Here is a 25,576-nt window from a genome sequence, read left to right on the forward strand (position 1 = left end):
TTTCAACTGTGGCATTTACCAAATCATAACAATTTAAATAATACTAAAAAGCTGTGCATGTTCAAAGTCTTGATAGCATCTGAAATGTTTTGCCTTTGTACCATTGCTGCAAATTTAAGAAATTCAAACCATGACCATTATTTTTCCAGTGATACATCCAGCAGGATAGAGTAATACTTGGATATCAAAGACAAGAACTTGTGATTCTGTTGTCAACTCTGTCTGCTGGATTTTCTTGGACAAGATGTTTCGTGCTTCTGATTTCTTGTCTTGAATTGTGGTTAGGGATGTTTGCTACTTTTCTCCAAGTCCTCATCAGAGGCCATCTGATGATGACCCTGTGAGGCTGAGTGGAGCTATTTCTAGGCATGCTAGTGTTTCAACCTGTAAATCTATATAACCAACTGCTACGAAACACTCCTTCTGAGAAGTAGACCTATTGATAAGACTAAGGTCATTCCAAAATCTTGATAGCAGTGATATTAACGTCTGCTGTGTAAGGAAATTGGGAGGTTCCGTGGATTATAAATGCAACCCTAATTCTTTCTGCTTACCAGGGTGTAAGCTAAGTGTGTATTTTGAAAGGGCATGAGATGAGACTAACCATCCTTAGTTCTTCACTATCCAAGTATCCTTTAATGAGGTGGAGAATATTAATTTGAAGACAGCTCAGCTCTGGTTTGTGTGTTAAGGCTCAACAATGAACATTCTTTCCAGAGTCAAGGGTACATAAACAATTATGGTGAAACAAAAAAGGCTGGTTTTTATGATGTTACAGTGCTGTATTTTACTACAGATGGCCCATAGCAACATGTGAGTGTCATAAGAACATAAAGCCACATCACAGGATCACATCAGTGTCGTCATTGTCCTGTTCTAGAGGACTGTTAAATAGCCTTTAGTCAGGACTGGTGAATGAATATTAAACTATGGTGTCATAAATGATCTGAACTGGCACAATTGCACGGTGCTCCATCTATTTGTCTGCAGGCTGATGCATTTTTCTCTCATCTCACTTCTAACAAATATTTATTAAATAGTGAGTTGTGCAGAGTACTGGAAATTATGTGCCTCTTCTTTCAAATTTCAGATATTTAGTCTGGATCTTAAAATACATGCAAGGGTAGCATTCAGTGGTTTAGAAATATAGAAAATATTAAATGTTAATTGTAATGAAAGTGCAAGTTGAATTGATACTAAGCCCACAGAGTTGCTGACTAGAGGTTTTAATTTTTCAGTGTGCTGGATAGGTATCTTAAATATGAAGCAGTTGAAAGCTGCAAATTCTTAATTTAACATTCCTAATTCTACTTCACTGTCTTTTTGGTACTGTAAGTAGAAAATTATTCCCTGCAGTGGAAAAGAGTTGACTTGAAGAAGAACGGAGCTTTTTTGGTCAGGTCAAGATGACACTGGCTATTTTAGCAGTTCTCAGAAGACGCTGCTTTCTCCCTGTATGAGATGTGCTCAGTATCAATTCAGGGAGAGCTTGTTCTCCTGGAGATGTTCTATCTGGAGAATTGCAAAGCAGGTTTGTGCATTGGTCAGGTAGAGTAGCCGAGACCTGAGTTTTGTGTTCAGTTCTGAGCTACAGTTGACATGGTGGGTGCCCTCCTGGGTGTGTGTGTTTTAAGCAGGGGAAGAGTCTCAGATACAAGAAACTCTTGGAGCCTGAGACACGCTTGTTCTCCTGTGCAGCTGTTAACTTCTGATGGGAAAGTATCTTAGTGTGTGCTCTTACACTTCTATTAATAGACTCTTGCCCGGTCTCAGTGGAGGATTGGAATGCATTGTTTTCAAAGATTTTGGAACTGGGTCAGTTTTGAGACTACAGAGGGACAAGGGTTAGTTACAAGCTCAGGAAGAGGGGAGGTGCTTCTACTGCTTTTTCTGTATGACTGCTGGGGTGTTTTTCTGTGCTCATCACTGGGTAAGAAGATAATGGTCTGAAGGGGCTGCCTATTTCTTCCCCTGTGCCTTCAATTGTGGATTTGGGGAAGGAAGGGTAATTTTGGTCATTGGTCCTTCATAATACTGTGACTGGCTTCAGATTTTAGGAGTGCTGCCCAGTGCATCACAGGCCCCAAGAACCTCACAGCCACAGCAGCTTTCCAAAATGCTGAGGTATTAATACATGAACACACTGTCACTCAAGGAACAATTGGAGTTCATTTTACTTAAATGATGGAAGAATGCAGTTAATTAAATAGTACAGATTTCACCTTGTGTCTGTTTGATCCCTGGTTCTGCACAGCACATCTGCTCTTCACAAAGTAGCCTTGGACTCTTAAACTTCAAGGTTTTGTTCATGTTGGTATTTTTGCATTTTGTTGGGTTTTGACTGGATCTTTGGCATACAGTTTTCGTCCAGTTGCTAAAATATTCAGTGCATTATTTTTGTTTCTGTTAGTACCTTTTTTTTAACCTGTTGATTTCAGGTGATTGCAGCTCCTATTTGAACATTGTGTCTCATGAAAGAGAAGGCTGATTTGTATTATTTGATGAGATGGAAGGAAGGAAATTTTTAGACATAAGTGGATATATTAAAATATAAAATGTTTTCTTCCTAATTAAAAAAGGCAATTTAGTATATTCAGTGTCTTTAATCAGTGACAACCATGTTAGCATATTTTTTATAATCAGAAGCCAGTTTTTCCCACTACTTCTTATATGCAGATGTTCTGCAGAAAAATGAAATTCAGTTCTCAGGTTAAGTACTGTATATAGTTTCCGTTTAAGAAAAAAGCCCTTGTAAGAATGTTCAAATTAGCTGGTTTTGGATAAAAATATCCTTCCTATGAGTGCCTACTACTAGATATTAGTTAAGTATATCCAGTTAGAAAATATTAAATTCCCTACACAAATCAAGCCTACCACCACTACTGCAGAGTAACTGCTATTTTTAGATAAGCAATTTCAAATAGGGGTGTTAATTTTTACAGTAAATATCTTCCCAGTTCTTTCTCTCATGTTCACAAAGAAAGAAAGAAGAACAAAACAGATGTGGAGAAGAAAGAAAGTAAAAAAAATGTTTTTTCCAGTTGTTTAAAACTTTTGTAAATGGAACATGAATGTTTCATTTATTAGTTCAGTATTAGCTTTCCTTACCCAAGGCATAACTAGTAACATTTCTAACATGCAAAGCAGTATGTAATCTTTCTCAGGAACTCGTGCAATTTGTCTGATATTCAAACAAAAAATAAACTCTGACTTGTGAGAAAAGGAAAACAACTGCTCTAAACCTTTCCTAGGTTCTGGTGGTTGCTGATCTGTGACCTCTGCAGTGCAGGTTGGTGAGGAAGAGGTGTGGGGGGGACTGATGGTCACTGGTGGGGGTCTAATGCTATTGAGCCAGCTGGGCTATGAAAAGTGCATTCCCAGGGCTGCTGGGGACTGTGTGGGACCTGGACACTTCCTTCTGGAGCAGCATCCATGAAGTCCTACACTGCAGTGCCACTAGACAGCTATCTTTGCATGCCCAGACTGTTCCTATGGTTTTCCAGGTTTTCCCTTGCATTCTATTTTAATTAATTATATCCTTCCTTCAGCTTTTGAAGGAGGGTGGGGTTGTATTGGGATTATCTCACACTCAACTTCTTGTCCCCAGTCAACAGCCAAAACCTCAGTGACACTGAGGGGTGCTTTTTATGGCAAGTGTGTGTTTATATTGTTACCCTCTGACCTTGTGAAGGATCAACTGCTGCCTGAAAGGTGTCCTTCTAGCTTAATCTCTTCAGAGTTTAAATGTTCACTCTTCTAAAATTAGTGCTCTTTCAGGGTCTAACTCTAGAACTGCCTTAGTTTTTGCTATAGGATTTCCTAGCTGGCAAAACTACTTTCTTTTTTATTTTATTTTATTTTTTATTTTAAGGTGTTCAGTTGCTGCTGTCTTGTTACTTTCAACACTGGGCACAAAATGCTAACAGATGAGAAGAAACTGAGGTGGAAAACTCAGGAAGGCACGAGTTAGGAAATATATGATGTAGTAATAATTGGCACTGGATTAAATGTTCGTGCTAGAAGTGTGATATGATTGCACAGAAGGTAGGTGCATCTGCTGAGAAACCTCAGGTGGGCAAGGCAGATGGGAATTCAGTGTAGTTCTGATGTGATGGCCAGGAGGAAACTGCTTGACTTCACTGTTTCAGCTTCAGTTTCATGCTAGAGGGTCTCTCTGGCTGTAGTAGATTGAAGGAACTTCAAAAGAGGCGGATTTGAACTGTCAGGAATTGACTGTAATAACGAGGGGAAAAGAGGTGCAGTTTCAGTTGAGATGCTGAAAAGTGAGATGTTGGTTCAGTGGAAAGGCACCAAAGTTGTGGAAGAACAGTGGAATTCTTGTTGCTCCCCATCTTCTACAAGAGAATGGGATGCTTTCTGAGCCCCTCTGTGTCCCAGTATTTTACTGGGCATCCCTTGCAGTGAGTGGCTTTTTAGCACTTAGTAGTTTTCATCTTGCTTTGGGAGTAGCAGGAAGGGGGAGGCACAGTATCACATCATTTACATAAATCCTGTATTTTGTATTTCTTTGTAATAAGTGGATGCTAACTGTCCTTGAGTGTTACTTCCCATCGCTTTCTTAGGGATCCTTTGCTTGTTCAGATTAGCTTATTTGCTGTTTCCCTTCACTCTCTTGTGAGGAAGCATAAGGAAAGTGAAACAAGGCATATTTTATTCTAGTATTTTTGTTCTTTTGTGTTCCCTGGCTCTTGCCTAAAATGACTAACAACATAACGAACTAATTGGTTCCCTTGGCATCATGAGAATTGTCACTTCTCTCGTCTGGATTGTACTTACTTTAAAAAATGTTCTACTCTGCTTATCAATGATGAGATCTTAATTACTTCCTCATTTGTTTCACATACAAGGGAATATTGAGATGCCAAAGTTTCTCTCTTTAAAAGGATGGTACATAATTTCTGCTATGTTCAGCTCGCTGCTTTGTAGGAATGTGCTATTAGTACATCAGGTTTGTGGGTGTTATTAACAGACCAGCAGGTGCACTTTGCATGGTATAAATGGTTGGGCCTGTTAGGTAGGTAACAGATGGGAATAGCAATGGGAAAACCAGCTGTGCTTAGGAAATTGTTTTTGGAATATCTCCTCTGATAATTCACTATTGTTGAAAAGTAGCTTTATGGTGGCAAACTTTAGAGATGCAGCTGGGACTGAATTTACAGACTGTCTTTCTCTGACTTGCTAAAAAGCTAAGGATTGACAACCCGTTTCATCCTGCATTATCCAGTGTAGCTTTTAACTCCAAGAAAACTATGTTCACAAATTGATGCTCTGCTCCTTTGGGGTTGGTGCAGAAACATTAAATTGTACTAAAATATTCATATGTGAGTGCATTTAGCTGAAAGCAATTGATGTGTTTTTCCCTGGAGAGAGGGGAAAAAAATGCTGTATGGCCCTGCACTCCAGCAGACACCCTAACCATGCTGAAGAGTAATTACATAGCTTGGCTGATCAAAGGTTCTTAAAGCGAAAAAGAAACTGTAGCTGGGCTCTAGTTTAGTAATGTTTGCTTCTTGAATAGGATGTGTTCAGCTGCATCAAAGCAGTATATACTGGAGAAGTGTGTGATACACAGTGTAATAGAGATGAACTACTGTCAAGCCAGAAAATACTTTATTGGGTTAATAGCTTGTAATTGGAAGGAATCTCTTGTACAAAGCAATTTTGATCACAAAGATTTCTAATTTCATTGTCCTTTCACTCTTGCAAAGAAAATAAAATATCTGAGCTGCCTTTAAAAATAGTGCATGTGCCAGAGGGGTTTATTAAACTGGCCTGTTTAAAAGCATGCCATTGGTAGGATGATAAATTGAAATGTGTTGGAGGTTTTCAGCATAATTCAAAAATTGTCATAAAAATCAATAGCAGCTGACAACATGCTTGCAAAGTAGCTACCTCAGCTTGTGGGGCACCTGTGGCTGCACTGTGGTCTGTCACAGCACCATTCAGAGGCACTGGGAGTTGAAATAAAAAGTGTTCTTGTAGTTCTCTTAAGCAAATGTCCCTTAACTGCCTCAAGGCAGCCTAAGGCATATTTAAATATTCTCGTAAGTATAAATGAAGTAATATCATATGCCACAAATTATTCTGTAAATAATTGGAAGAGTCTGTATGCACAGGAACATAACTGCATTGGCATGTTGGTAATTACAATCACCCCCATGCGGCACTCTTGTGCATTAATCCAAACAGCATGTAACTGGCTGTATGGATTCTGGAGCCAGATGTGCAAATTTGTGCTTGTGAAGTCTGCCAGTATACGAGTTGGGTATGTCTGAAGCAGAAATAGAGTTTAGGGAATAGCTAAGGAGGATTTTTTTCATTTTAATGATTAGCATGTAATGACTCTATAAGACGTACCATGGTCATTTTTGTAGAAAAAATGTAAGTCTAGATGAATATTTTATCTAGCAACTGAGAAGGTGGATTTTTGATTTGGAATCTTGACTTTGAATAGGATAAATTTGGGAGTTGGAGTTGTTGGGCTTTTTTGGGGTGGTTGTGATGCAAATCTGTGCTTATAAACTTGGAGGTCTCTGTCTGGCAGGACAAATTAAAGCTCTCTTGGCCTTTCTGCCAGTTTGCTGGCAGAGTCACATTGCTGCTGTAGCCCTTGTGAGGAGCCTTGTGGGTGCTGGTGCCCCCCTTCACATCTGCCCACTACTGATGTACCGAGCCCTTCCAGCAGCAGCAGATCTGGAGTGTTGGTACTTCCTCATGGTGCCTCCTTGTCCTCTGCTTTGTACAGTCTTAGGCTGTTTGGTGCATTCAGTGTCCTGTGCCATGTGTTCCCTCCATCCTGCTCTTCCTTGCCATCAGCACTCTTCTCTGGTGTCCTTTCCCTGTGCTGATGTCTGCCAGCGACTTCATAAAAATATTTGTGACATGGCTGTGATGTATGTACAGTATTTCCTGTGTGAAATGAAGTTACTGAGAGCCAAGGCAATTTTCTAACCTGATGTCATGTTCTTATACCACCAAAACTTTCGCTTCCTTGACTTCAGTTGCTTTTGGCATTTCATTTGTTCACAGTGCTGTGAACCTTTTGGTCTGGAAAGTGTGTGATGTTTTGTTGCCCGTTCTTGTGTGGCACAGTGCTGGCAGCAGCCCTTCAGTAAAAATCTGCCTGTGCCCAACACTAGGGAGTTGATAAATGCTACTCCATGTCCTGAACTTTGCTCTAAGTGCCTGTAATTGTGGGCTGTGGATCAGCTGCCTGACAGCAGTAATTAGAGCAACTTCCAGGGTTCCAGAAAGCTGGAACTTGAAGCTGGTGTAGAGCCATGTCTGGCCCCTGAGAGGTGCGACCCAGACTGATTCATCTGTTCTGTGCCTTGCTGTGGGTCTCCTGCACAGGTGAGCTCTGAAGGACCAAGAGCTCCTTGCAGAGCTTGCTGTGCTCTGTGCTGCCATGGCAGCCATGGCCTAGCACACTCTGGAAGGGACTCTGCCCTGGGTTACCCATCTGCTTTCTGCTTCCCTCCCTCACTTGCTTTACGGGGCTTGGGGCTACAGTCCTGACCTGGGACTTTGACACAGCAATGACAGGACTCAGCAAAAGGCCTGATAGAAGTTAGTGATTTCAGGGAAAACATCAAAACAAGGTTACTACTCTGAAAATAAATAAGGATTTGAATTTCTCAATGCTTTATATCCTCTCTGGATGACCAGTTGAATTCTCTTCATGGACAGCAGTGAACAGACCTGAAGCTTTGTCATTTAGACATTGTGGATCCTTTGGGTCCCTTCTACTGAACTGCAGAATAGACTAAAACTAGTATTTAAGCAGTCAAATCTTTTACAGCATAGAACTGTTGATAAGAACCCTGCTGTCCTGTGTGTTCTCTGTATGAAAACATTGCTGAAGGTGATCTCCCATCAGGGTTAGAGCTGACTGAAAGGACCAGTTGTCTGAACCAGGGAGCCAAAAGCACATAATCTAGAAGGCCATGGCCTAGATGCCTAATAAATACTTTTAGACAAGCCTGGTGATTTACAAATGTCCTTCTAATGAAACATCCTTGTCTTTCCTAGATATTTTAAAGAATATATTCATAGGCATCTGGCTCCTGGTTAGCTGGATTCTTTCCAAAGACTGAACTTCACAATGTTAAGCAGACTGATAAGAGTATCTGGTAGTCTGGATGACTGGCACTTAATGAATTGCTCTAAAAAAAAATCAAATTACAGTAATGTGTCTTTAAAAAAGCTTGTATTAAAGACAGCATGATGTTAGAATAATTTCTCCTGTAACATCTGTTCTTTTACTTGGTGTAATTAAAATACTGCGTTCTTACCATGAGTTCTAATGTGGACATATTATGTTACATCGCAGCTGTGGTTAAAATGGATTGACCTCCAATAGTAATCCACTTGGTAAAAGCCTACTTGAGGCCAAGGAGTTTGAGTGTGTTCACCAGCTGTGTGGTTTTGTGGAAGTACATGGACTAGATTCCGTGTTTCAATTTCAAAGGAAGCCTTTTTGATAGGAAATACTTTGTTCCTGCTGTATTTCCCCTTCCCTTCAGTTTTTACAGGAGAGTTTTTGTATAAGAATATAGAAAAACTTCATAAATTTCGTTTATTTATTCCTATTTAAAAAACAATATAATGAGCAGAGTCTCTAGCTGTAGAAACATCAGAAAGCAATCGTCTTCTTTTTTTTAATTGATGTAATGACTCTGAGGCTTGTATGGCAGAAGCCTCTGTGGGTCTGTGTTTGAACACCTTTGTTTACCACTCTCCTCTGTAGGTCTGTGCATATCCCACAGCTGGGCTTACCTCTGCCATGCTAAAAGCCACTTAACTGTAATGCAGTTTCAGCTGCACAGTGGTAAGATTGTTTTTGACCCTCTTACCCTCCCTGGCCCCCGAGAATTATTTATTGAATTAAATTATACTTGTATTTTCTTAGATATGGAGTATCCTTGGTATTTTTAAAAGAGAAATTCTGTTAGTATTTGAGGTTGTGTCTTTTCTAAGCATGTGTGAAGTACCACCTTTTGATTGCTTTTGACAGATGAGCCCCTAACTAAATTTGTGTTAATTTCTGTTACTGAATCAGTTGATGAAAAATACTTTCTTTAGTTTTCTTCTGTAATATTAGTTAGCTAAAGAGTACAGCTCTGACTGCTGCTTGGACTTGTGGTGCTGGAAAAACTGTCAGGGAGCTGAATTACACTTGGTTTTGGATAGATGATAGAATGGATGACTTTCACCCCAAGGAGAAGTAATACTTTTCAGCTGTGAATAAAACAGCTGATACAGATTTATTTGCCTATAAATTTTCATCTCTTTTGAATGTAAGACTCTTTGGAGATGTGAAACTGGGAACCCCAAAGTGTAAAGATGTTGGTGTACCTGGTGTAACCTTCTGTACTCATCCTGTGTGGGAGGGGACAGTGAGCGGGGAAGGAACGCTTCAGGCCATGTGGACATGGAGGGTTGGGGTAAGGAACAGAAAATGCAGGTGTGCAGTGCACCAGCCCACTTGGGTACCTCAAAGCTTTATCCTGCTCCATAGGAAACCTTTCAAAGTTTAACACCCGAATTTCAGCTTTGTGCATTCTGTCTTAAAGCCTCTGAGGGGCTTTGGACAAAAGTTTTGGTTTGCTCTTCGGACAACTGCATTATCCATCTGTTGGTTATCTTGCTTAATACTTGCACTGGGAATCTCCAGGGTCATGGATAACATGGATTGCCCTGTCCTTCAGCTGAGCACTGTTATATGTTTTTGATGCAGACTTCGTTTATTTTTTTCCCCCCTCATCTGTCTTTGCCAGATGCTCCTTTGGGACTCTCCTTTTGCAGTCACATTGCATCCCCAGGATTGCATCATTGCATCGTCAGCTGCCTTTAGTATTGAAAACTACTGTAATGCAAAAACTGCTGCATGTAATTGATTTGGATTAAGGTTTGTGAGAGTTTACTGAGACTATGGTGTGGGTACCAAAAACTTCTCTCTCTTGTTTTGTTCTAGGAACTTTATATTGCTGTAGGAATATCTGGAGCAATCCAACACTTGGCTGGAATGAAAGACAGCAAGGTATGTAAAGGTGGATGTACTAGAAAAGATTTTTGAGGAAGGAAATTAGTTGACTCCCTTGCTTTTGCATCAGTGCTTTAGATGGTTTTCCTACTTTTGTGCTGCTTTAAAACACTTTTTGACAAAAAAAACCAGATACTGTGCCAAAACATCTCACACAGTAGAAGAACCTTTGCACTACAACCCAAAGTGATCAGTGGAAGCAGCTAATTGACTTTGTTTAAAAAAACCCCAACCCGAAGCACATACGCCTGAATTCTATACAATTGTTCCATTTGCCTTTATTCCAGACTATGACATATTAATTCATGCATAACAATGTGCAATTTGAATTATGAACTTACTATTCCATAAAGTAAAAGATGTCTCTGACATTCCTGCATTTAGCCATTCAAATGGAAACCTGCTATAAAACGGCAGTAAAACTTTAAAAGGTTTAACTCGTTAGTTGCCAAAGCAAATAATCCAAAATTGGAATTGCCAGTTTGGTCCACAGTGCAGTGTTTGGAAAGAGGAGCAGAGTTAGCTGCTGATTGATACTATCAAATGCCAGACATCAAAAACTGGAGGTCCTGCCTCCCACAATAATTTTTTAAAAGGGTATGTATTTTTTTTTCTCTTTTCAGGGAATGACCTTAACCAAGCCACAACTTTGAATAGTTTATAAAGCTGAGGAAAAGGGTTGCAAAACTTTGTAGGTAGTTTCTCGTGTTTAACCAGTGAGTTTGTGACTGGTAATTGTCCTCACAAGCCAGCCTGTGTGGTAGGATGATCTCTGCTTTCTTACCTTTTTTTTTCCTCATGTATTATTTAAATATTTTGGGGGCGGGGGGTGATGATACCCTTTCTAAAAGCAGGGACTTGAGTGGTGTTAGCATTAGTTGATGCAGTGGAGAAAAAACAACCAAAATTCAAAATTTTAAGGGTGAATGATGGGCAGGGGTGAAGGTCACTATTGAGAGGTGGGAATTGTAGCAGTGTATTCCCAAGGGCTTTAGTGGAACAGTGTTGCCACAGTGTCTCCTGCTTGCAGTGCAGCAGAGGGAGAGTCCAGGCGTAGCACTGCTGCCATGGCCACCTTGGCTCCTCTGGACACTGCTGGGCCACAGTGGCACAAGTGGCTTTGTTTGGAGGAGTTCAGTCTCCAGCTGTGCCCTTGAGTCAGTGAGGAGATGGGCAGGTGGGATGAGTAGCAGCCACTGGCCGAAAACTGGGTATTGAAAGCTGCATAAGACTTGATGTGGCCCTCTTTGTGTTTATCTGCTGCCTTATCTCAGTTTAGACTGCCAGCAACACTGGGAACCTCTGACTTGAAGTGCCAAAATTTCCTTTGACAGAAAAATATTGAGCACTGCTATCCTAACAGTAAAACCTCTGCTTTTATGGCTTTTCCAATGGCATGTTTGATATTTTGAGGTATTCTGCTATAAGAAATAAGGACAGATTAAATTTGTTGATATGAGATGCATATTTAACCCTTCAATTTCTCCCATATCTCACCGTTTTTTTAGTGTAAGTGTTGTAAAATTCAGATTTAGTTACTGGTATTTGGAATGTGTTCCGCCTTCCTTTCAGCTAAAGCATTTAGGTGGGATAGTTATGGAAAAGACTCAGGCAGCCATGGGAGCTCTCTGGAGCGTCTCCTGTCCTCTCTCGGCACTCTGAATAATCTGGCATTGTGAACTTGTACACTTCAGGATATGTTTTCCAAAGCAGTCAGATGCTTTCTACTAAGTGAAATGTATAATTTATTTTTTCTTTTACAGCAAGGTAGAAAATGCAGCTTTTGAGGAGACCTGGAGAAAGAATTTTTCCTAATTCCCTCATGAGAGTTCCCCTATCTTTTCTTATTCAGAGCTTTAACTCACAAAGTTCTGTTGTGAGCAAGGTGATGCTTTTGCTGCTTACCTGAGTTAGCAATGAGGTAGGGAAGCAAATCTCACTGAAGTTACTTCAGCTAAAGGAGGCAGAGGAAGGGCTAGGCTGCCAAACCAAAACATCAGACAGCTTTGCAAGCAACTAGTGTTAATTATTTTTGTGCTAAGGACAGAGCTGGCAGCCCCTGTGGTGTCACTGACTGCTGGCCTTGGCTGGGCCTCAGCATCAGCCCCTGGGGATAATTCTGCAAGGCATGGCAAGGCCTCAGCAGGGTCAGAGAAAGTCTTTACTGGGCCAGTATTCTTGGGGATCACAGCCTGGATTTTCCTCCTGCACTGCAGTTTGTCAGGGGAGGCTTGTATTTGCAAACAAGGGTAACTGAAATAAAACCAATAAACCTATGGGGAGAACATTTCAAGGGCAGCATTGCTGCAGCACTTGCAGGTCCTTGGCTGTGAGCTGGCCAGAGGGCAAGGGCAGTACTCTGCTGTGGGTACTGCCTGCACATCTGATGGGGTCCTTTACAGGGACTCTCAGGGGACAAATGGCCTACCAAGAAATAACATTTCTGTGGGCCTAAAACCACAGGATTTGTAAACTTTTCTCTTTGAGTTACTGCCACTAGGCCCATGCTCACCAAGCTATTAATTTTGTTGGACTTTCAGTGGAAGCAGTAAAACACACATGGTGTGGTGCCCTGGGTGTGGCAGGTAAGTGCCTCAGCTGCCCGTTGGGGTGGAACTGCCCCAAGTCATTGTCTGCAGTGGCAGCGTGGAGGCGGGCAGGCAGAACTGCCCCAGTGCTGTGCTTTGGGCTCCTGCTTGGTATAAGGCTCCTTCTGTGAGCTGATGGGTTTGCTTCAGGATTCTTTACCCTCCCTCTGTGGAGTGCTCCCCATCCTGTTGCAGATTTTGATGTGGACACCCACCCGTGCTTATTTTGCTGGAAGTTTTCACAGGCTGTTACAAGATGATTTACCTGTATGGCAGAGTTTAAACCAAGACCCTTTCTGGATCACTGTGTTGGGATTTGTTGTGCTGTTTTCTACTGTCTGACAAACTAAATGCTGCATATCCCATTTTAAGAAGAGAGGCCTCTGGGCAGGGCTTTACTGTGCTTTTAACTGCTGCCTCCAGGTTAGTTCTGCAGTGGTGCAGTTTAGAATGCGCAGATAATCCTTTGTAGTAATTTTTTTCTAAGCTTTTCAACAGGGAAGGATGGCAGAGATGTGTAGGATGAGCAGGGAAGGGAGGGGTTTGGTTTTTTTTTCAGGGGGACTGTGGTATATGTGGGAGATGTTTGTTTTTGAGATGGAAAAATATTAAATACCCAGATAAATCTGTTTCTTGGGGCTTGGAGAGAATATAGCCCGTTTCCTGGCTAAGACCTGGCACTGTAATCCAGCCCCAGAGGATGATCAATATCTAGATTCATATGGTGCTTTAACTTTGCTTGCAGACCATTGTTGCTATTAACAAGGATCCAGAAGCTCCAATTTTCCAAGTGGCAGACTATGGACTGGTAGCAGACTTATTTCAGGTGAGGCTAAGCTTGATGTGCAGTATAACTTTGGAAGAGCTGACAGGAGCTTACGTAATATAATCTAATGAGTGTTGACAGTGTCTGTGTGAGGGTGTTTCCTTTGGGTTGTTTAAAAATTTGCTTTCTGATGTCATGATTTACATGCTTAAAATTGAATCCCTGCAAGTAGGTTGTGTTGGGGGGGCTGTCACAGCCAGCCTGCCTTGATTCTGGTTTCCTGAGGTTGACCCATTTTGGAAATAACCGCACATAGGTTCCTGCATGTATTTTTAAGCTTCATAAAGTTTGGAAGTACAGAGTTGGCAGGAGGCGTGATTTTTTCTGCTTGGGCTTGCTGCCTCACTGACCAGTGCCCAGGAGGAGCTTGCAGTTCCCTCTGGAGCCCCAAGCCGTGAGCCAGCCCTGCCCCAGGGCCTGTGTGTCACTGCCTGTGCATGGCCACACGTGTGAGTGGCAGGAGTGTCGTGGCTCTATGGAGGCACAGGCAGAAGCCCTGCCAGCACTTAATGCCATTCCTGAAATGATGCCCGCTGGCTCCGTGGTGAGCACGGGCCTCTTTGTAAGCCAGAGACAAAGTCACATTCTGAAGAAACATGATGTAGACAATTTCCTTAATAAATTTTGTACGAATGCATTATTTCCACCTAATGGAAATGTAGCTCTCTTAAATAATTAAGAGGCTTTATTCAGCAGGAGAGAAGTGGGGAGTGCTGTGAGCTGGGGTGACCCACAGCCCCTGGAGTGGTGTGCTGGGTGGGAGGGTGGGCAGTATAATTGCAGGGCTGGAAACTGCACAGGGGTGAGTTTGAGGGGGTCAGAGGGGAACATGCACTACCCTGGCACTCGTGTTTGCAGGCGGTGCCAGAGATGACGGAGCTCCTGAAGAAGAAGTGAGTGCTGGTGATGGGACCTGGCGCTGTGGAGTAAGGGCAAATAAAGGATTTTACTGGAAAGAGGTGGGGTTGGTCACTGTGGTGTTGGGATGGGTGTTTTTTGGTTTTGTTGGGGGTTTTTTTTGGTGGTCAACTGCATGGCACGTGGACTGGTGGGGTGGAAGAAAGCAAGACAGGGAAGACAGGTAAGAGAAGAAGGCAAGAGCGATACAAGGCAGGAGGCAGTATGTGTCTGTCAATTTTTATTCCCATCTCCACACCCCTCCCAGCTGTGCCCAGCCCCTGGGTAGGGTCAGGCTGGGGGTCTGACTGGGGAGCCAGGCTGGGAAGCTGTCCAGCAGCTCTGTCCTGCCCCTGGGCACTATGGGGCTCTGCTGGCCCTGGACTGGTGAAAGGTTCATAGTGTTTCCGGCACAGTCTGTTTGTCTCTCCAGGCACTGTGGGTCCATATTGGCCTAAAACTGCTGGAAGGTCCATTGTTCCCAGATGGCCACTGTAGGTCCCAGTTGGCCCAGAGCTGGTGGCAGGGCAGGAGGTCACGTTCCACAGACACTGGCGAGCAGAGGTGCCGCTGGCCTTGCCCTGGGCTGGTGGCCATTGCAGGAGATGCCGCAGGTTGCCTTCAGCACTGCCACCTCACCTGTGGTAACCTCGTGGGCCAGCATGGAGAGTGTGTTCCCCACAGGAGTCCCTATCCCCCAGGCTGGCCCTATGCCTCAGGAACCCTGCCCAGCCGTGGCTCTGGGGGCCCCAGGGCCCCATATTTCTCCTCAATCATTGGGGCACCCTGGGGGCAGTCAAGGAGTGGCTTGAGCTGGAAGACATCAAGACTCTCCTGGTTCCTGCGGTTGTAGACACTGAGCCGGTGGCCCAGGTCGGGGCTGGTCCCCACTGAGCCCGCTGGGCTGGGCAGCTTCAGGTTGACAGGATCCAGCCCCTTCTGCGCCAAGCAGGCTTCTTCTGACAGGGACGAGAGCAGCTCCTGCACCACAGCGTGGGCCACGCGCTGCCGGGTGGGCACCAGCTCTGGCTGTGGTCCCGCGCTGGCCTCGGCCGGCTCCTCGCAGGCCGTGCTGCAGTCTGGGGACGAGCCCAGGGTCTGGCTGCTCTCGCTGCAGCCCCGTGTGCCCGAGCTGACGGTGGAGCGTGAGGCGCTGCCTGACGTGATGCTGGCAGAGGTCCCGGTGCTGCCCAGGTGCAGCGGCACCTCCACCGTGAACAGCTCCGAGGAGATGTTGGGCTGGTGCACGTCAATGGCGGCCGTGGTCACGACGCAGATGGCGGCCTCAGGGACTCCGCTGTCTGCAGGGACAGAGCACAGAGCAGCTGAGAGCCCATGCGGGCAGGGACAGTGGTGAGTGGCTAGAGAGGTGTATAGAGAGCCATAGCAAGTTCATGTGTAATGCTTTGTACCTGTATCTATGTACACAAAGCCATTTGAGACACACACACACACTACACTACACAGTCCCCCTTTAATGCATTCATATATTTATGTATACAGTAACAGGAACAGCCTTCTCTATGCCTCTGTTTGTTCAAGGGGGAGCAGCTGTAGAGGGATACACAGCTGTAACTTACACTGTATCCTAAATATGTGTGTGTATATACAGTCACACCCAAACATGAACACCTAGAGGTTTAGTCATATAGCTAAAGGGGTATGTATGTATGCATTGTGCCTGTGTACATGGACAGGCAATAAGTACCTATAGGCCATATTCCCTCCCTTTAAATATCTGGAATTAGGTACTGCTACAACAGCATACAATCCCCCATATTGTACTCATTTTTCTATATATGTGTGTGTATATACCCATAGGGATATACATAAATAAGATACACACTTACCTACACATTAACAACCCCCACCCTATCGAGACATCTTTAAATTATGCACATATGCCTTTTATCTATCTCCTTCTATATACACTGGGGATGTTAAGGCAGGGATACACAACTATACATAATGCCACATACCTGAATATACATACATGAGCACACACATTTATTACATAAAATACACCGGCGTAGAGATGCAGTCTCTCCTCCCCCCCCCCCCCTTTTATGTACACATGATCTTTATATATAGAGATGAGGAACTGTCTGTATGAGGCCCATATAGAATACATTATACACAGACCTTCTGTTATACACACACAAGATACAGTGCCCCCTTGAAAGACATAGTTACCTACCATTACATAAAATATATACAATGCCTTTACCTTTCTGTAGAAATGCATACATATTTCTCTGTATGTGTATATGTATTTATTGGATAGATATATATGTAAGAGATGATACCTACCTATACATGAACACACCTCCCTTTGTATTTACATAGCTATTTATATACACATCTTTAGACTTAAACTACATGGAGAGTCTACATAACACAGGATATAGAGACTATTAATACATCTCACCTTTAAATACATATAATTATCTATAAATAGAACACACCTGTGCTTTCACACACATGTACTTACCTTTATATATAAATACATAGATTTCTCTGTGTGTGTGTGTATAGCTTCCAAACATAGTTATAGGGATGTGCAGAATACATTTTACCTATACATGAACATCCCCTCCCCCCTTATAGTCTTTTAATGTATATATACATCTACGTAAAATATATATATATATATACACACACACACATATATACATGTACCCTTTTTATAGCTTTCCCAGTACATTATGGGGATCTATAGAGAGATATATAAAAATATATAATACCACGTACCTCTCTCTATACCTGTACAGACACACACATATATAATACATAGGTGTATCTACACAGTCTCTCACCCACCTAATTTTATACATACCTAATCTTTATATATAGATTTAACCATAGAGATATGGGGAAGAGCTGTCTCTGTGCATATACATACATACAAGCCCCATATGTAATACACTAGACCTATACATACGATACAGACATTTTCTACATACGTATCTGTGTGTGTATGTGTACATGTGTGCATAGATATATCAAAACATATACATGTACTATCTATAGGACATAGTTGTTGTCCTCCCACCTTTGAAAACATAATTGTCCCTCTTTGAATAGAATACATTCTATTCAATATATATACACTTACATTCTATTCTATATATACACTTACATACAGGTATGCTTACCTTTGTGTATAAATACTTATGTCTTCTGGTGTGTGTATATAAATCTGGAATGTATATACAGGGATATATATATAATGTGTATCAAATAATACATATATAACACTATATCTATACATGACACCCCCAACCTTCATACATGTTTTACAATATATACATACAACTTTTTATAGATAGCAAAGTTTATTATGGGGATGTATATATAGGGATATACATCTGTGTATAATACAATGTGCACCTATATATATATGCAGCTGCCCCAATTTAAATACATATATAACCTAAATCTGCATAGATTTCTCCATATAGATATGGGGAGTATGTGTGTGTCTATATAACACATTACATATACATGCACACACACACTGTAGTATACGGTCCCCCCATAATAATACACTGTACCTATGAATATGCAGGCATTTTATAAATACACTGCATAGTCCCCTCTTTGTTCCATACAAGTATCACTTGCACATGCACAGCCTTACCTTTCTGTATAAATGCACGGACTTGTCACCGTGTGTATGTACATGGACAACGTATATATCGGGATATACATTATACCTATACACCCAAGCACACCCAGAGACACATGCATGTTATATGTAATAGGTATTATCCATAGACAATGAGATGTGTGTGTGTATACACATACATACACCTTTCTAGAGATCTTCATGTGTATTAAGGGGATATATAGAGAGAAATGTACAAATAGTGCTGTACACCTGTATATACATGCACATACATACTCTATAGAATACATAGCTGTATAAATATAGTCTCTCTTCCCCTCTCTCTTTTACATACACATAATCTTTAGATTTCTCCCTACAGATATGGGCAATATGTGCATACGTGAGCTCCATACAGAGTATTTTACACACACACACACATATATATATGTATATATACACACACACATATATTCACTATAGTACATAGCCCACCCCTTAAATATATGTAATTATTACTAAATAAAAAAGATCCCACCTCTCTCTATATATATTTATAAGATGCATGTACATAATATATATGTATAAATATATATAAAAAAAATACAAATTAAATTGTACCTTTACTTGAAAACTCACATATATCTTTATCACTGTCTGTATAATGGGGGCTATTATCAAGGGATGTGTGTGTATATATATATATACACACATACACATCTATAAGTAAATAGGATATGCCTCTATATACCTGCTCACCATATATACATACATACACACACACACACACACATAGTCTCTCACACACATCATACACATTCTATAGTGATACAGGCAGTATGTGTATATATGAAGAGTCCCCTGTAAAATACAGCATACAGACATATGGACATTTGATACACGGAACACACAATACTCCCTTTAAATACAGTCTGCTGTCCTTAAATAGAACACCCCCCCCCCCCCATATATACATACATACATACATACACACACATATATACCGCACATGTACAAATTTGTCTCTATATACACAGGGACTGCATATATACAGATATACATATATAATACATAATACATGACATCAATTATACACACAAAATTGTATGTACACCCCCCCCTTTTAATGTCTCTCAATGTATATTACAGGGATATACATCTAAACAGTACCATATACCTGTGTATGTATCTCTCTGTCGCTACACACACACACACACACACTCGCTCGCTCTCTATAAAATACATAGGTATATATACAGGGTGTCCCCCCTCTTTTGTATCTACATTTATCCATGTAGATGGGGGAATATGTATATATATCTGCCGCATCTATAGTATACAATGTATATAGCTCTAATGCTTACACATATATATATATGAGTCTCTTTGTAGACGCATGTGGAATATATATACAGGGATATACATATGAAATACATCACTGCTGTATGTAAACACACACACTCATCTATACATGTATATGCACAGACATGGTCCCTCACACCTTTCCCTCCTTTTTACATACACCTACACCTATGTATAGATCCATACATCTTTATATATATAGACCTGTATAGCTTGGGGATGTATATAGAGAGACAGACACAAATAAAACCAATACTGTATACCTCTGTGTGCATGTGTGTACATTTTTAAAACAGCTCTCTGTATAATTCATTTGTCTATGGATATGTATCCATATGAGGCTTTCTCTCTCACACACACATAGAGATTTTATATACCCATATACACAGCTTTATATATACACATCCATATTTATAGAGGGAATGTCTCTATGCATATATCTACATTTCCCCTTCATAATATATCTACGTATGTACACATATTCTATATATAATACATCTGTCTATACACACACATTTTTTCTAATATACAAAATATAAATAATAAAATAAAATATTAAATATATGTATTTAAAGTGGCTCTCACATACCTACCCACATATATCTCTCCCTATATATATATATCTTTACATATATTTATACATGTATAAAATACCAATGTAATACACAGATCTTTACCTGTCTTTGTATGTCTGCATATATATGCATAAACAGCCTTATTTATACACACACAGATATAGGATATACCTATATATTCATATAAAACAAGTATATCTTTTATATATAAAAATACACACAATAACATGCATAATACAGATTTAAAAGATACGTATATGCAGACAGTCATACACACTTCTAAAATATATGTAATTATGTTTTAAAATAAAATATATAGACATACTTTTTTCCCTCTGTATGTGTCTGTGTGGGGAATTTGTATATAGGGATCTAATATAATACCTATACACGATACACACACAGATATATCCATGTTATATGTCATACATATGATACATATTAAATACATATATATAGCCATTCACACACCCTTGATCTATATTGCCTAAGAAATATAAAATATGAATATACTTTCTCTCACGCATATCTATATATAAGTAAATGTGTATGTATATATCCCTATATATATGGGATAGACATATATATACACACATATATGCCTCACTTTATGTATCTTTATACAGACTATGTATAGATACATAGTCCTATCTTTATAAAGTATTTATTTCTCTATGCATGGATATGGCTATAGATACATAATACATTACAGCTATATATGCACACACACATATTTTTATAGTGCATATAAAATATATATGTATAGACACAAACATGTACAAATGCCTTTTCAGATTTTTAAATATATAGGAACATATTGTAGATGTATTCATATGCACATATACTAATCTATAAACGGATATACAGAAGCTGTCTTTACCAAGCATATGTATCTCCCCCCATACATATATGACACAATGTACATATACACAGTACAATATCCATGTATTCCTAGAGTCACAAAATGGTTTGGCTTGGGAGGGACCTTCCAGCCCATCCAGTCCCACCCCTGCCATGACACCTTCCATTATCCCAGGGTGCTCCAGCCCCATCCAGCCTGGCCTTGGGCACTGCCAGGGATGGACCAGTCCCGGCCTCTCTGTGCAGGCTGTGCCTGGCCTCAGCCCAGCAGCTCTCCCAGCCTGGCCCCAGAGCAGAGCAGCTCCAGCCCTCAGGCAGCTCCATGGCCTCCTCTGGACTTGCTGCAGCAGCTCCACGTTCTGACATCAGCTGGAGCTGGGGAAGCTCTGCAGGTGGGGCTCACCTGAGCAGGGCAGGCAAGCGTGGCCAGGTCACGGCGAGCTCCAGGTCCTTGTCCTCAGGGCTGCTCTTGATCCCTTGGTCCCAGTCCGGTGTTGTGCTGGGGAGTGCCCAGACACAGAACCAGGACCTTCCCCTGGCCCTGCTGAACTCCGGGCGAATTCAGGAGCCCACCTCTCCAGCCTGCCTGGATCCTCCTGGATCCCAGCTGGATTTACAACCAGACACTCACACACACAACTCTTCTGTTTTATGTAGCTCTGGCTACATATAAATCTATTTCCATGTGTGTGGATGTATATACAGGATTATAAATATATTTAATACATTATACAGAGATACATATTTTCATTCCTATAACACATACACATGTATTTCTATAATACATACACATATATTCTGACCATCTCTCCTCTCACACTCCATAATATATTTTATATATTTAATATATGCATTTTAATAAAATATCTGGGTATGTACACAGACACAGCCTTTCACACGTCTTTATATCTATATATCTGTATGTTTACACTAAATCACACATACCTTAATATGTCTTGCTCAGCCTCCTCTGGCCCTGCTGTGCTAGCAGCCAGAGCATGGCCAGCCCATGCTGGGCTGGACTGGGCCTGTGCAGAGCCCCCACCATGGGCAGAGCCCCCAGTGCTGCACAGCAGGGCTGGGCAGAGCCCCCACCATGGGCAGAGCCCCCAGCACAGGCAGGAATCTTCTGTGCTAAGCAGGACGCCTGCCAGGAACATCCATTTGAAGGCTGCCCTCAGGTCACAGCCCTGCTGCTGAGGTTTCCCACCATTCAGTTTAACCTTTCTGAAAGGTTCCCAGCGTGGTGCTGGGCTAAGCTGTCTCCCCACTTTTTTTCTCTTCATTTGTTTTGTCCGTGCTGTTCATTTTCAGATCCATTTGAACTGCTCTGTGGGCTGGACAACCCAGCTACAGGGAATTAACCTCTCCCACATCTCCAAACCATCTTGAGTGCCATCAGCAAGAGCAAACTTGGGGCCCTTCAACTTTCAGAAGAATTACTGTTAGCACACCCTTCCATAGACCAAACCCAGAGACTCTGTGGTGGGTTTCACTTCCAGGACAGATCTACACCACTGCTCAGTGTTGTCTGGTTTACAGCACACAATGCAATGCAAAAATACCACTCATGTTTGTGTTTTCAAGCAACACTTACCACTGCTGGGCTCATTGTAGTATCGACTGATGTAATTATTCATGTCATCCTCTGAAAGATCAAAAAGGCAGCCCTTAGAAGACCATTTATTTAATTAAATGGCTGAATCCCACCCCATGGCAGGCCTTCCTCTCCCTGCATGCCCAGAGCCACCTGCTCTGGATTTTTAGGCCACAATGCATTATACCCCCATCCACGCTGTGGCTGCAGCCAACACAGGGATTGGATTATCCTTTGTCACAGTCCTTTAGCGCACCAGCCTGGAGATGAGGCATTTTGGGCTCCAAAGGAAAGGTGCTCTGTGATCTTTTCAGAGGCTGATGCGGGGCTGGCCAGTTCCCCAGGCCTGTCCCCTTGCTGCTGTAGAGACAAACATAACACTGGCCTTTCCCTGGTCAGCAGGGCCCTCCCCTCCTACACAGGACACACAGAAAAAACCTTGTATTTATCCTGACAGGCTGAACCAAGGGCACCAGCATAGGCAGACTTATTCCTGCTGTACACTGACATCCCCAAGTCACCTCCTTCCCCACAGAAGAAAGGGAGGCACCACGTATGATTTTAATGTGTAATTCCCTACCTTCTAAGATGTCTTTTTTTTCCATTTCAAATGAATGAAGAGTTATTTTGGTGTATGTAACACATGCATATAAATATACAGCATAATGTTAACATTACACTATTTGTTGGCTTAAAACCTACTATAAAGTGTTCTACAAATCAAGGGTGTAGTACTTAACTTGTAGTACATGCAGGAGAGCTACACCTGAACTTCAACAACAGCAAGTTAAAAATGAAGATGTGACCACAGAAGGGAAAGCAACAGCTCTACTGCATGGATAGATTTTAGATGCTGCAGATGACAAGGGAATTTACTATTATCTTATGGAAAAGCTGAACATTTCACTGTTGTGGAAAAAGAAGATTAAATTCTCTTATTCTGAGCAGAAGGCAAACACTGCTGCTAAGAAACAGTATCGGCAGGCCCCGAGAATGTCAGGCTTCCAAGCAACCTGACCTGCCCAGTTTGCGGTGTATCTGTGCTCTAAAAGCATTCTCTCCTTTTAAGTGCTCTTTTTGATACCATGTTTCAGAAACCCATGCTCATCCCTTTGAGCCAGATTTCGTTCGTCCCCCTGGGTCTCTGTGGCTACAGTCCTGCCTCATCACAGCACATTGCGGTTTGCAGGTGAAAGAAACAGATGTTTTCTGGGGAACACTTTCCTCACACAACAAAACCCAAACCACCAAGCACTCTGTACCTGAAATAGCTGCACTCATAAGAAGGCAATCTAACCTGACACTGAAAGGCAACGTGGTTGTTTTCCTGGTTTCATTGGATCTTAAAAGCTTTTTCGGCCCTTGTTGATCTTTAAATGCCTGCAGTCAGAGGTGTGCTTTGTGCTAATGTCTGAGTTTAAAAAAGAAGCCTCAGAGTAGCTCAAGGCGATGCCGCTGAATTAGGAATACATTGCAAGGCTTTTCAGCTATCTGCTACTAAAATACACTTCATTTCAATCATGCATAATTGATACTCTCAGTGCCACCAAACCTGCCAGCCGTACAGACACAGGTTCTGGTTCAGGCATGGAACCTTCAGAGGATACCTGTGTAGCTGTACTTCTGGTAGGGCATTTTCAGCATCTTGAACTTGGAGTTAAGTTCTAAGCAGACAAACGAGGAAAACAGCACAGCACCCTGGCTGGACGAGGGTCACCCTCCTCGTCACCTGGCAAAAGCCACAAACTGGGTGCTCCCAGTACAGTCTCTCCAAATGCCAAGACACTTTGCATCAAAGACAGAAAACAGCTGGAAAAGTTACTCACTCTCTTTTCATGTCTTAAAGACAAGGCTCAAATCAAGGCTTCTTTAGGACTGCACACATTTGCTGCCCTGCCACCTGTCTGACAGCTGACAGAATGTACCAGGGCACTGTTCCCAAACCCATCCATTGTGTTCAAGTTAGCAAGGAGAACCAGGCTGCTCTTTATGTCAGCAGTGGACAATGCCAAACACCTGCAGAGGAACTCCAGTAATGCACTGCCCCTGCTCCTTTTGAGCTGTGAGGAGAATTCTGGACTGGCCTGGCCCTGTGTGTGGCCACTTGCACACAAGACTGGGGGAGCTCCCAGCTGCCTACTTTAATGCTCTTCTGTGATGGCCTTATTAATGTCATTGCTTACCACTGCTTATCTTTTAGCTATAAATTAAATATATATGTAGAAATATATCCATATGTGCATGTGTATGTAAATATAAAACACATATATTTAACCATGAGTAGTTTCTTATGAATAAAAACCAATAAAGAGTAATGAAATAACAGTAGCAGAATAAATACTTCAACAACAGATTACGTTTCTGAATCATTACATTAAAGCAAACTGACAATTAACAAACTCATCTGAGTCATATGGGAGTCTCAGCTGCTTTGGGCATTGAAGGTTATAAACAATTCCAGTTACCTCCCATTATATTCTACACTGCTGAAAAAAAATGAGTTCCAAAGAGTGCAACAAATACACAACTGAAAGCACCTATGTGTGCATATAAAATGTACCCACAAAGCCACAGTTGTGCACAGTAACACAGAACACTGCTGAAGTGCTTGTGGGGATTCCAAGATTAAGTCCCTGCTTGGAGTGGGAATCCCATGGGATCAGGATCGGCTTGTGGCACATGGGAAGTTTGTAGGAGCAAGCAGGGAAGAGCAGCTTTTACAAGAGGGGCAGAGCACTTGTATTATTTACATTCTACACAGTGTTTTCAGCTGCAGAAAGGGAGTTGTCTTAAGAAATACTTAATTCTTCAAAATTTCCATGGGGTTTTTAGAAACTTAAAAAAAAAAATTTATCACCTTGCAATTTTCAGGACCCAGATTTAATTTTTCTCCTTTCCTAGAAATAAATCCATCTCCTCCAATATACAGAAATGTTAACTTGCACTTCCTTTTCCAGAAGACAGACTTTGCATCTTTAGCTATAAGGATGCCCATATGGTATTTATATCAAACTAAAAAACTGGCAGTAAGTAGAAAGGAAAAGCATTTCCCTCTTAATTCCCATGAAAACAGCAATCTTAGGAAAATGTCTGTGGATGGTGACTGGGATCCTCTTGCTACATGTACCAGCAGGAATCATAGAAACTTTTCTCTTGGAAAAGGCCTTTAAGATTGAGTCCACCAGTAAACCTAACAC

The 25,576-nt window shown here is 41.7% G+C and overlaps 2 protein-coding genes across 13 annotated transcripts in view; one reads left to right on the top strand and one right to left on the bottom strand.

Moving 5' to 3' along the window:
* ETFA (electron transfer flavoprotein subunit alpha) overlaps positions 1-25,576 on the top strand; it is a 56,067-nt gene that overhangs the window by 15,114 nt on the left and 15,377 nt on the right. For 4 of the 6 annotated variants that reach the window (XR_006015004.1, XR_006015006.1, XR_006015005.1 and 1 more), the window contains exons 10-11: positions 9,998-10,063; positions 13,400-13,480. Coding sequence is in view for 3 of the 6 variants with exons in the window: in XM_042021812.1 (XP_041877746.1) it covers positions 9,998-10,063; positions 13,400-13,480 (147 nt within the window). In the remaining 3 variants the exon portion in view is untranslated. The other 2 variants (XM_042021813.1, XM_042021814.1) reach the window with 2 other exon arrangements.
* The window catches only part of TMEM266 (transmembrane protein 266), a 59,869-nt gene continuing 48,896 nt past the window's right edge, over positions 14,604-25,576 (bottom strand). For 6 of the 7 annotated variants that reach the window (XM_042021805.1, XM_042021804.1, XM_042021806.1 and 3 more), the window contains 2 exons: positions 22,380-22,430; positions 14,604-15,678 (listed from right to left, as the gene is read on the bottom strand). In XM_042021805.1, the coding sequence (XP_041877739.1) occupies positions 15,086-15,678; positions 22,380-22,430 (644 nt within the window). In that variant the 3' untranslated portion in view covers positions 14,604-15,085. Of the gene's footprint in view, positions 15,679-16,363; positions 17,466-17,505; positions 17,577-22,379; positions 22,431-25,576 lie in introns of those variants that run through there. The other variant, XM_042021807.1, reaches the window with a different exon arrangement.

This window comes from Corvus kubaryi, unplaced genomic scaffold (assembly GCF_017639235.1).
Source record: "Corvus kubaryi isolate FWS band 111438036 unplaced genomic scaffold, C.kubaryi_AGA036_p1.0 37172, whole genome shotgun sequence".
Taxonomy (NCBI): Eukaryota; Metazoa; Chordata; class Aves; order Passeriformes; family Corvidae; genus Corvus; species Corvus kubaryi.